The sequence below is a fragment of the Gymnodraco acuticeps genome, unplaced genomic scaffold (assembly GCF_902827175.1).
Source record: "Gymnodraco acuticeps unplaced genomic scaffold, fGymAcu1.1, whole genome shotgun sequence".
Lineage (NCBI taxonomy): Eukaryota > Metazoa > Chordata > Actinopteri > Perciformes > Bathydraconidae > Gymnodraco > Gymnodraco acuticeps.
In genome coordinates this window covers 405,655-418,574 of record NW_022990029.1, presented here as the reverse complement: position 1 = coordinate 418,574, position 12,920 = coordinate 405,655, and the positions used below count along the sequence as shown (strand labels likewise).

Here is a 12,920-nt window from a genome sequence, read left to right as displayed (position 1 = left end):
CGCTATTACATATTTGTACATGTAAATAGTCATTGTAACGGATCGCAGTTTCATAGCCACCCTCCTGACCCTGGTGGTCATGAAGCCCAGTGTTTCCGGTCTGCTGATCAGCCTGTGTCCTGGTGCTGCTGGTTTGAGTGTTCGAAGGCAGGTTTGACGGGGACCCGCATACAAAGGAAGAGTGACGTCAGCAGCGGGGGGGGCACTTAGCAGCCTCTCTCTCTCTCTCTCTCTCTCTCTCTCTCTCTCTCTCTCTCTCTCTCTCTCTCTCTCTCTCTCTCTCTCTCCTCCTGCAGCTGGCTATTCATCTCAGGTGAGACTCCACTCTGCAGCTCTCTCACATCCACAGCTCTCACTTTGACATCGGGAAGGATTTTTGAAGTTACCCACCCATCACTGTCTCTCCAGGAAGACTTGACATCCGTTCTGTTGCCTTGCTCTTTTCGGGACTAACACCATGTGGAGATTAGATGCGGTTCGGCAGTTTAATTTGCTCAGCTGGCTCAGAGAGGAGAGAAGATCGAGGAAACTGAGCCTCTTCATCGTGTTCATCGCTCTGCTGCTGGACAACATGCTGCTGACTGTAGTCGGTAGGTGCGCTCCTGTTTTCTCACCTGTGAAATCCCTGCGCAGTTTGATTCTTTTGCAACAGGTAGCCCAGTTTACAAAGTCTGTTCAAAGATGCTTAATTTATTTTTGGAGTGTTTGGCCCCAGTCTGGAGAGGAGCGCGTAAACTGTGGCTAGTGCGCACCGGATTCTAAGCGTGCCACATGTAGAAACCATGTAATGGTCAGTTTGAAATAAAGTGCAAGTTGCAGGTCAGCAAAATATAATATGGATGATGATTTATTTTGAATATGTTTTACATCTTTCAATTATAATCAACGCGCTTGCTCGCCCTCCATTTAAAGACTGTAAAATGATCAGATTTGAGCTCAGTCTAACCTCTCCATCTGAGGCTCAGATTCAGAACCCGATAGCCTTCTGTAACTAAAGTAAACTGTGCAAGAGCAGCTGAAAAATACTTTTGATAAGGTCAACCTTAGGTAGGCCTAGTTATCATGATCATTTGCAGCAAAATGTGATGCTCATTCTTTATCTTTTTACAAAACTCACCGCCGTGAGCTGAGGTCACGGCGTCTCCAAAATGAGAAATGGAGTGTTAGAGAGAATAAATAAATAAGACAGCCCAATATTATTTTTTCCGCATATTTCGCAACTTTCCGCAATTTCACCGCATAAAATCACATAAAACCCTGCATGTTTGATCGCATAATCAAGGATTTTTGCCCGCGTTTTTCTGGATGGTCTACATAATACACACATGCACACAGAAGTATTCACACTTGTATTTCCGGATCCACACTTGTGTTTTTCAATGCACACACAAATGTGTTCCGTTTCATATACATGTAAATAAAATCCAATTACAGAAAAAAGTTTACATATGTATTTTTGATTCTCACATATTTGTTTTCCATTTAAAACCTCTGCACCTGCAAACACAAACAGCTTTCTGTGCAGGGATCGCTGTGCATTCGTGTGTGGGTTTTTTTAGACTCCCCTGACGCTCACCCGATTCTACTTATAAGCGCGCCCCCACGAGGGTATGACGTGGCGCTTCATATACGCATTTTGCGCTGTCCGGTCAGCTCGCTAAACAGAGGGCGGAGCATCAGGTGATCATGCAGAGCTGCGTGTCTCCATCAGACTCAGCAGCTGATCTGATCTCTCTCTCTCGCGTCCGGTTACACTTCACTCGCGTTTATGTCCATATCGATCAGATCCAGCTCTCCTGATCGGCCTTTATAGAGAGCACCGATCAAACTATTAAGAGCCGATAATGACCGGCGGGGCTCCCCCCGTTGACAGTTCACTCTAGCACTGGCTTCGTAGTGCACTGATCGATCAGGCTAAGCTAACCTGTAGCTGCTCCCTCCACACTCACAACAACTTCATACAGACATAAATAAAGCAGCTGTATTCGCCATACAGGAAACACACATTTAAAACGGTTTTGCCTGCCGTTTTTGTGTACACAAAGATTTATTAATGGTTCGGAAAGTGGCGCGGTGCCTTAATAATATAAAGGCTTGTATTTGCGTGTGTGACCTGCCCCACCGGGGAGGGGGGGGGGGGGGGGGGGGGCGGCGATAATAAAAGGGGGTTAGGATACTTAACGCTAACCTGGGTTCCCCAATACGAGCCCTTAGGACAAGTCACGCAGATAAGAATAAAAGGATGGGCAGGGACGCGGCCTCAAGTTCAAATGTTTACAAACGTTTATTATATAAATAATCAAGTAAAAGTCAATTAAAACGTATTCAGCTTTCCCAGTCGACACACCTAAGTCCCACGATTGAAGGCTGGCTCTGACAAGGAGAGAATAACTATAATAATTACAATATCACACATAATGATAGTTAAAAAGTGATTCTTCTGCACAGTCTCTGCTGGGGCTGTCAAGAAGCCTCGTATAGGGGGAATACACGCCTATCAGCCAGACAACGATAACTGGAACAAGAACACTCGTAATAGTCACAGCTGATTTGGGTGAGGAGTGAGTGGGCATTTAAAGTGTAGCGGGAGATGCTGAACTACGTACAGCTGCGCGTTTTCCTTATATGGAAGGGCCAGCTGACTAAAGAAGGGGGGTGTGTCTTAAAGGGCCAGTGGCGGCCCAGCCACGTGAAGAAATGATCTGACAGCTAATCCTCAGAAAACAGTAGCGCCGGCTACACGTGCATTTCCTGTTCGGAAAGTGGCGCTGTAGGCTACTGAGAGTGGAGGTGTCCTGACATTAGCGCCTGTCAGCTCCGGACTGCGCAAAATGCGTACATGAAGCGCTACGTCATGAACGCAAGAAATGTACCCTCGTGGGGGCGCACTCATGTGATTGGCCAACACACTCTCACTCCATAATCGTCCAGGAGCGACGTTTGGTCGGTGTCCGTTGCGTGCAGTTGTGACGCTGCTAGGCTCCTTCAGCTTCATAAAGGGACGCAAATAGCTTTCAACTGATTGCAATGTATTCCCATCTGCGGTGGGATTTGATGCTCATGGAAGCACAGCATTCGTTTGTGTCGGCTGCCCTTAAAGGCAATGTGAGCGTCCATTCTCATTGGATAACGGAGAATTGTACACCCGGAAGTAAGTATTCCCCTTACTGTCGATTGATTTTACAGTGATATCTGCACTACTCATCGACTAAAAAACACCAGATTATCTTTGTTAATTACACAACATTGATTGGTTTAAATTGTGTGCAATGCTTTTGTATTTTTCCCCTTCGATTCGGAGAAACAAATATTTTTTCGGAGTAAAGGATGGCAGAAGACACTACACTACCCAGAATCCCCAGCTATCGTTTGGACTACACCATGTGCTCTGTTTGACAAACCCCGTGATAGTCCTCAAGCTCTGTGATTGGAGAGTGTGCTCCGAGGGTTACGCCGAGCCTCGAACAGCACTTGAAATGGGATGGAACCACGGCAGACTGTCCAAAACTGGATTTGGATTTCGCTGGTAAGGGGGCTACAACTACAACAAGATGAACATATTTGACCGTGATTTAATTGTAATACACGTTTCAAAATGATGCCGAAGTAACAACATACTGATACCGGTTAGTAAAAACCATGAATTAATGCTTTGACAAGTCTGCAGACAGACGGCAGGCGAAAAACCCTTTTAAAATGCGTGTTTTCTAAATGGAGCTTGGCTAAGCTAACGTTATATATGCTCCGACCGTCCACACTCACAACAACGGCCTAATACAGACATAAATAAACCTGCGACTGTATTCACCATGACACAGACAGTCTGTGGTTTGTACTTGTTTAACTTTTGTCTAGTTTCTGAAGAGATATGAAGAGATGTGAGCTCTGAGTGCTAAGAGCTAACGGCTGTGTTATTTTTCTGGGGCTCTCATTGAAGATGACGTCACGGCTCCGCCTACACTGCGTTACTATAGTAACTACCCCAGTTCCTAAACTGTAATCGAAGCGCATCATTAAAGTGAGCCAGGCCTAATAAGGCCTAACCAAACCGAGCGAGGCCTGCAGTGGAAACGCGCCATTAGACAATGGGCTGAACTGGAGGATCAACACTGACGCTGTGTACGAGAAGGGGATGAACAGACTCTATTTTCTGAGGAAGCTGAGATCCTTCCACGTGTGCAGCAAGATGCTGGAGATCTTCTACACTCTTAGAAGTAATGTGTCATTTTTTTAACACACTGCTGTGTCAAAAGCAATTCAACACATTCAGTGTCATTTCTGAAGCATTTTACAAACACATGTGTCAAATAAAATGCACATAGCCAACACATTAGTGTGTCCACTGTCCTGCCCAATCACGGTTGAGTTATTTCAAATGTATCATTTTTCAACTGTCCATCAAATATCCAAACTGCCCTTTTCACCTCTGGCTGCTGTGGAGGATGGATGTGTCAGCGGAGGAGAGTCTAACACTAGGTAAGTTGTTACAGAAACAAAACGTTTTTAACAAAGTGAGCAGATATTGTCATAATGTGAACAAGGGGTCTAAATAAATATTTTTTAACTTAAATAAATATGTTTTGCCAATGCTGAACAGCTAAATATTGTTTGAGTTTAGCTGCCTGGATGACAATTATTTTCCTTTAGGCCCATCTTCTTTTTTTATTATATTTATTTTAACTTAATTTGGCTTACACTCTTTTCTGTGACCATCATTCTTCATTTGGCATTATATTGATAGCATTAGCAGCTATATGTTTAATGCTATCTAGCTACTTTGGCTAGGTTTCATTGTTCGGCCAGATGTGGCGGGAAAGTGAGAGTGAGAAGACCGACAGAGGCTGTGTTAATATACAGTCTCTTACAGTGCAAATAAATAACCCGGCACTAAAGTTATTTATTAGTAGTAAGTGTACACTACAGTTTACCTGTTTCTGACTAAAAACACCAGCCACTACTCTATACTTGCAAATATTATATTGTGTAGAAGGGAGATATCATATCTGCCTCTTGTCACTATGGCAGTTGAGACGCAGCGTCACGTACGTCAGGCCTTTCCTTCCGACCAATCAAATCGTTGGAAGGGAAGGCCGGCGGGCTTTCCTTGACATGTCCCTGACACAGCGCACTGTGGGTGTAGTATAGTGAGTGTAGCGTGCAATACTGTGTTTCACCACAGATTAATTATGAGGGGCGCTGTTTCAGTCTTTGTAAAATACTCACTGACAACAGCGGAGAGATGTTTTTTAAGTGTATTGATCACAAAATGTAAACGGCATGAAATAAAATCACCTAAACATAAGAAAGTAAGGCTGAAACATAACATGTTTTCTCTCTTGTCGTCCAGCTGGAGCGGGTTTTGTTTGGGGGGGGGCTGAGTGAGGCAGTGTCTCGCTGGGTCAGTGCACCGCTGAGGTCGCACACTTCTCTCTGCAGTGGTGGGCCGACCCTTCGTCTCTCAAACACCGGATCAACACAGAGGGTGAGTCCGTGTTCTTCTTTATTCTTGTAACCTCAGTCTTATGTTCTGTGAGACTAAACCATCTCCGTTTCTCGTCCCTGTCCTCAGGATACTCCGAGCTGTGCTCCCAGCTCTCCTCGCCTTCTTTTAAAGGCGTCGACTCCTTCTACGTGCGGGTCAATCTCAACATGGAGCCTCACGGGGACCCTCCGTCTCTGGGTGTATCCTGTGATGATATTGTACACGTTAGAGATGCAAGACACAACCCTGTCCTCAGGAAAATATTGCAAAAACTCTAGCTCAGAAACATCAGGTTCAACAGATGTATCATTTCCAGTTTGGTGACCCGTTCAGTAATAAGTGCAACGTCGACAATGCCTGCCCTGTGAATATTGGTTCTCTGAAAAAAGCTGATATTATACTGGAAGGACTGAAATCAGCCCTAGATGAAAATGTCACGATGAATAGCATCATTTATGTCACACATTCACTGACCATACAGGACTGGATCTGTGCTTCCCCTTAAAACACAGCATCAAGGGGAGCACTTATTTGGGGAAATTATTCAACTTATACCCCACTGTGAGACATTTCACTATCTCTTTAGAATACTGCAAGTTCAATACTTTGATCATTTCTTTGCATACGTTATGCAAGAAACTGAAGACTTTGAAATGATAACATTAGGCGATGTTGCTGATGTTACACCTCTTGATCTACTTTCGGATTTTAGCACTGACAAGCTTTATCTGAATCCGAGGTATAAGATTTGTTAGGTGGGCTTTTATAAACTGATCTGTTTATTCTCGAGAGAACATTAGAGGAATTACAACATTCTCATGTTTAAATGACTTTCTTAATGAAATATTGTGCAAATTAAATATGTGTATGATAACAGCTGGATGGAAACACATCGCAATGTCAAAGACTTCAAATGTTTTGGCATTTTCATAATAAAAACTCTTAAGTACTGTATATTTAATATTAATATTTAATAACATCTGCTTGTAGTGACTCTGTGATATTAAATATTTGACGATTATGTTCATGCAACAATAGTTTGCTGACTATTAACGGTACGTCCACACAGCAGCTTTTCAAAAATCTTGAAAATCTTGGAGCTGGCCGTGTCTGAAAGCTTGGGGATTTTTTGCGGGCAACGCGACCAACAACCAATCACATGAATCTCCCGCCCCCGACATACAAAGCAAAAAACCCCGGTGATTTTATGCGAGCAATATATATATATATATAAACTCACCAAACAGGCGAAAACCTACCAGTTTCACCCACTGTCTCTGCCACCTCCCTCCATGCCTGGTTCCTCCGGTTTGTATCCCGTTAATAGTTCTGGTCGTAAAGAACCGGGTGATTTGCTACCGTAATTTCTCGTTTGGAATATGAGGAAATGAACTGCGGTCTGGTTCTCCCTGCTTACACGCGGTTTGATTGGCTAGCGCTTCTACTGTCAGATTTGCATAAACGGGATTTGATTGGCTGACGCTTCCAGCTCAGCTTCAAAAGTTGAACATTGCTCAACTTTTGAATCCTGATAATCCTGGAAATCCTGGAAATCTTCGCTTCGCTCCCCCACAATGCAGTTTGGCGAAAAGCGAGGCAAAGTGACGTCATCCCCATTCAAAGTCAATGGGCAGAGAAGCGTTGGAAGATTTGTTTAAAGCTGCTGTGTGGACGTACCGTAACGGCCCTACACACGGCGGCGTGCGTTACCGCTTGGCGGTGGGCGTGTCTGAAGCTTGGGGATTTTTTACGAACAACGCGACCAACAACCAATCACATGAATGTCCCGCCCCGGACATACAAAGCAAAGCATTCATGCTACATCCATGCTGGCTAAATATACTGTCTATGCTTGCTAGCTGTCCATTCAAACGAAGTACACTGGATATAAACTCCCCAAACAGGCGAACACCTACCAGTTTCACCCACTGTCTCTGCCACCTCCCCCCATGCCTGGCTCCTCCGGTTTGTATCCCTGTATGTAAAGAGGGACTGGTCATATAGTACCGCCACGATAATTTTCTCCTCCATTTTTTGACATGGGAAATAACTGCGGTCTGGCTCTCCCAACATACACGCGGTTTGATTGGCTAGCGCTTGTAATGTCAGATTTGCATACGCGGGATTTGATTGGCTGACGCCTTCGTCGAGGCGGCAAAAGTAGAACATTGCTCTACTTTTGCAGCGAGCACCGCGAGAGAAGCTACGCTTTGCTCCCACAATGCAGTTCGGCGAATCGTGACGTCACCCCATTCAAAGTGAATGGGCAGAAGCGTTGAAGCGGCAACGCACGCCGCCGTGTGTAGGCTCCGTAAGTTAGTTTTAACCAAGGTTTTTATAGGTGTGATTTTATGAATGATCTGTTCTGTCAACATTTGATGAATTCGAAAAATATTAATGTTTTTAAATGTTAAAAATCATTTTCTTAATGAGATATTGTGCTAATGAAATCCTTGTAAATAAATGTCCAATGAATGTATTCTTGCATTTGATTTTTGAATAAAAACCATATGCACCACCTGGTACTTCCAGTAATCGTCATTGACACACAATGTGCAGATATAACACAATCAAATGTTAATTCTGGTTAAAGAAATAGAACACAAAATGTGCAGAAATAAGAAATGAGTGCGTTCATCTTGGTTACACATTTATGACACACAATGTGTAAAATGTGCACATTGTGTGTTAGGGGCATGTAACACATTTTGTGTGTAAAATGATTTACACAAAAATCAACACAACACGTGTTGTCCCTGAGCACACTCTGTAGGTGTGTTGAAATTCAACACATGTGTCATTTTTGACACATCCCTATACCAGTCTGTTGTGGCTAGTGCACTCTTCTTTGCTGCGGTCTGCTGGGGGGGGCAGCATAAGAGCCGGTGACACCAGCAGGATCAATAAACTGATCAGGAAAGCTGGGTCTGTCATCTGCATCAAGCTGGACCCCTTTGAAGCTGTGGTGGAGAGGAGGACACTGAACAGGCTGTTGTCCATCATGGATAACCCCACCCATCCTCTCCACCTGCAGCTGGACAGTCAACGGGTTTCATTCCATTTCAAAATGCTGTTTGACCTCGGCGTAAACTTCGCGCACTGCCACTCCAACATCCAATCACAGAGCTTGAGGACAAATCACGTGGTGTAGTCCCAAATGATATCTGAGGATTATGGGTAGTGTAGTGTCTTCGGCCATTCTAAGCTGAACAAATATTTGTTTCTCCGAATCGAAGGGGAAAATACAAAAGCATTGTACACAATCTAAACCAGGCATCCTCAAACTACGGACTCCGGTCCGGATCCGGACCGAACCACCACTGTCTCCGGACTCTGAGCAAATTATACTTTGTATATGTATTATCTCTGTATTATATGTGAGACATCGCCACAACGCATTCGCAACGAGTCAAAATTCTCCTCTATGTCCACTGCAAACAGCGCTCTGCATGTCTGACTGTTCCACTGTGTTCCACCTGTGTGTGTCAACGCTTTGGTCCAATCACATTCAGCATCCAGTCAGCGTTTTTTCCCCCCAAACAATCTGCGAATCAGAGGCACAGTAGGCCAGGTCTTCGCGGAATGCGGGTGGGAAACATGTGTGTGTCTCTTTCAACCTGTCTAAGTCAGAGCGAGAATTAAAAAAAAAAAATTCAGAGCGAGAGTTAACAGCTCATCTAGTTCCATCTGTACTGTAGCTAGTAGCCTTGTTTCACCTACTGGGGTGGCAACTGACACCCTAAAAATAGGCCTTGCCACTCCAGCTGCCACCCCAGTTGGCAGCTTTGTTTTGAAAGAAAAGTTGTGGCTCATCGGACATTTATGAGAGAAAGTCTCTAATGTCCGAGTGCAAGTGAATGCAGCACAAGATGCACATCATGTAACCCCTCCCCCGGTCCTGGCGCGAGCGTGGACATACGATTGGCGGCGATTTCATTTTGAACTGGACGGCGCAAAACGAGAAGCATTCGGACCCAAGCACTGAAGGAATGAGGTATTTGCGGTCTGACAGAGAAGAGACTGTCAGTTTGGCTGTACTCAGCATTGAATCAAAACGCACTAAAGCTGTTGATCTTAATACGTTTGTGAGGCGTTTTGCTGAACAAAATGGTAATCGCCGCATTCAGCTGTAATAGACATGTCAACTTGATGCTCTGCTCACGGATGAGCATACACAACTATTAAGATGATGAACTTACGTGTGTACATATATTTTTTTCTTTGAGGGGGTCTGCCCCCAAAAAACTGTTTTAAGTCCTGAGAAAGTCAAATAAGACGGTGTGTAAAACTACACTGCCCAGCCAAAAAAAAGTAACCACTTTAATTGAACTAGGCCAGTAGGTAAGGACATTCCACTGGATAATAACTGCAGTATAAAAGAATGCATGACTGAAGTGATGGAGACCATGTTGAAGGCAAACAAAAAGAGGAAATAACAGGTCAAATCAAGCAAATCCCCCTCTCAGATTCCACAGCAACCAGAAGAACATAAATACTGGCTGGTGATTTGATTCATCAGCTTTGTGATGGAATAAAAAATGCACAGTGCATTTCCTTAGCTGTGGGTGAGTCCACTGACACCACTGACAATGCTCAGTTGCTGGTGTTTGTGAGTTTTTATGATGAGGCAAAGGGGGAGTTTGTTGAAGATGTGTTGGGCCTGACGAACCTCAGTGGACACACAAGGGGGCAAGACATTTATAAAGCAATAATGTGAATGCTGAACGAAAGAGGGTGCAGCTGCCTTTATTCATAACTGTGCAGCTCTGACACTGCGACTCTGAGGGGTCAAGCACAGACACAATAACAATGAAAACTGCTGCATACAGATTATTTTTGTTTTTGCAACCTCGTGTTAAGAATCTTGTTGCAATTGTTTAAAAGTTTGAATGACCGTAATAAACGGACCTTTGTCTTATTGAAACATTTATTTTGGACCTTTAAGATTTGTATTTGAGTACCCCTGATCTAAACCAATCAATTTTGTGTAATCAACAAGGATAATCTGGTGTGTTTGAGTCGATGAGTAGTGCAGATATCACTGTAAAATCAATCGACAGTAAAGAGAATACTTACTTCCGGGTGTAAAATCCTGCGTTATCCAATGGGAATGGACGCTCACATTGCTCTCCGTAATACAATAAAGGGGACATGATCAAATCGGAATATAATGTTCTTTTAAAAAAACGTTAACTAAAGGGAACAATCTATTTGACACAGCTGAAGCTCTGGCCTTCCTTAAAAACTAACTAATTTAATAAAAATCACAGTTGTATTACACACAATGCACTGTTTTTTGAGAACAACAATTCGTAACTAATGCACCATAATACATTCTGACGAAAAATAAAAATTATTATGAATACAAATAAAATAAAAGAAGCCTCCCGTGAGTTACTACAAGCTATAAAGTAGATTTTAAAAACGTGACACTTGTGACCATGACACTTGTCAATCAACAAACACCTTTTCATGTCCACTTAAAATGTCCACTTAATTCCAAAAGTAAATATCCAGAGGTGGTTGGTCCATTGTGTAATGTGTAAACTGTGGTGACCACTGTATAATGTCATAATTCAATCTAGGAACTACAGGCTGGTATGGTTCCGCACGGACACATTAGTTGGTACCTCCTGTGTTTGTGTCCTCCTCCTTTTCTCTCTCTCTTGGCTACTCAGACTGCAAGCCAGCAACATGTCCTTTTCTGCTCCGCAATAAAGTTCACTTTTGCACCTCCATTGCACCGCCTCCGACTCCTTATCTCTCTGCACTACAACACCATTGTTCCACAAAGTCTCATAGCTCATGGCTGCTGCTATGATACATCATGTTCAGCACCTCCAAAAATCTGCTTTAAAATGATTTTAAAATAAAGAATTCAGTTAATACAAATTAAGAACATAGCACTATCAGGCCACTAACTACTGTACGTTTGAAATGCTGTTAGAATGAGTAGAGGGAGACAGAACTGCATCAGAAATGTGTCTTTGGCTCAAGAGCTGCACCTATAATGTCTGACAAGATCAACAAACATTTCTAAAGTTCATCCAGGTGTGAGAAAATGTGTCCACAGCACGTGACAGCTAGCAGGATGTGTGAGCAAACTGTATAAACATGGACTTATATCATATGTAAACTTGCTAATGAAAGGTTAGGCCCTAGGGCAGGGGTCTTCAGCTAAAATTCAACGAGGTCCAGTTAGAGAAAATCTCCCCATGCAAAGGTCCGGAACATCAAAATGTCTAACTTGCTTCATGAATTAGTGTGATATATATTGAAGTGACCTGTAGCTTTATCAACGTCTGCATGTAATCAACAACTGACTGCCAATCAAATAAAGAAAGTACAATTCAAAAACAACTATTTATTGTCAATTAACATTACTTAAATACTGTGGATATGTGTAATGTTCCTCTCGGGCTGCATTTACAAATAAAATAGAGAAAATAAATAAAATATCTTTTGAAAATATGTGCATCTTAAAAGTGCTTAATTTTAGATAAATAAAATAAAGTGTAGCAGCAGCTTGAGTGTCCCTTTTTCTTTGGTAACCGTTTCACATCATGACTTAACAGTTTCAGACGATTATAGAACAATGTCAGTCTTTACACATCATAACAACTGAACAGTTTTAAAGTTTCTCTTTCTTTCCCTCTTATATTGCAGTCCCTCACTCACTTTGTTTAAATTCAGTGTGAGAATTGAGCTCGAGCTTGTCCTGCCAGGAGTTTGTAAATCTGAGCTGACATGGTGTCAGAGCCATTCTCACACACATGCAGGTGCTCATTGGTTTCAGTGATGCAAACACAGGTAAAAAAGAGAGAACTATTCGAAGCAGAAACAAAACAGCATAATATACCATCTGACAAAGGCCTGTGTTATAATGCTTCAATTAACTGCTATTCATTATAATATACTCAGATCAATAGGAGACAGAGATGTTAAGTTATAAATCAAGGGTTTTTATTATTATTTACAGCAGGGGTGGGGAACCTTTTTCCTTTCAATTTTTACAACATCCTCCGAGGGTCGTACAAATTATTGAACTCAACCTTTGCTTAAAAAAACTAAAATCACAGCCCATTCATTTGGCCTTTCTTTCATGCTGTGCAAAGAAAAAGCAACCTCTTAATCCAGATATCTCACCATGACTCACGTATGCATGTGCACGGTGTGGCGTGACCACCAAAACAGAAAGATATGGACACAAGATGTGTGCAAATGACTTTAGTATCCTATCCATGTGAACATGATTTAAGTGGGGGGGGGGACCTAACCTCTAGGGGGGTCCGGGGGCATGCTCCCCCGGGAAGATTTTTTTTTAAATATTGAAGTTAAAAGCATCAATCTGGTACACTTTGAGAGCAACATTAAGAGATCTATGGATACATCTCTCAACACCCATATGAAACAGAACTGTAAGCATATTTTTCTTTTT

The 12,920-nt window shown here is 42.8% G+C and overlaps 1 protein-coding gene across 3 annotated transcripts in view; it reads left to right on the top strand.

Annotated features, from left to right (window-relative positions):
* Positions 1-321: 321 nt before the first annotated feature.
* Positions 322-12,920, top strand: part of slc18a2 (solute carrier family 18 member 2) — a 75,665-nt gene continuing 63,066 nt past the window's right edge. For all 3 annotated transcript variants that reach the window (XM_034215024.1, XM_034215023.1, XM_034215025.1), the window contains exon 1: positions 322-590. In XM_034215024.1, coding sequence (XP_034070915.1) covers positions 458-590 — 133 coding nt within the window. In that variant the 5' untranslated portion in view covers positions 322-457. The remainder of the gene's footprint in view (positions 591-12,920) is intronic.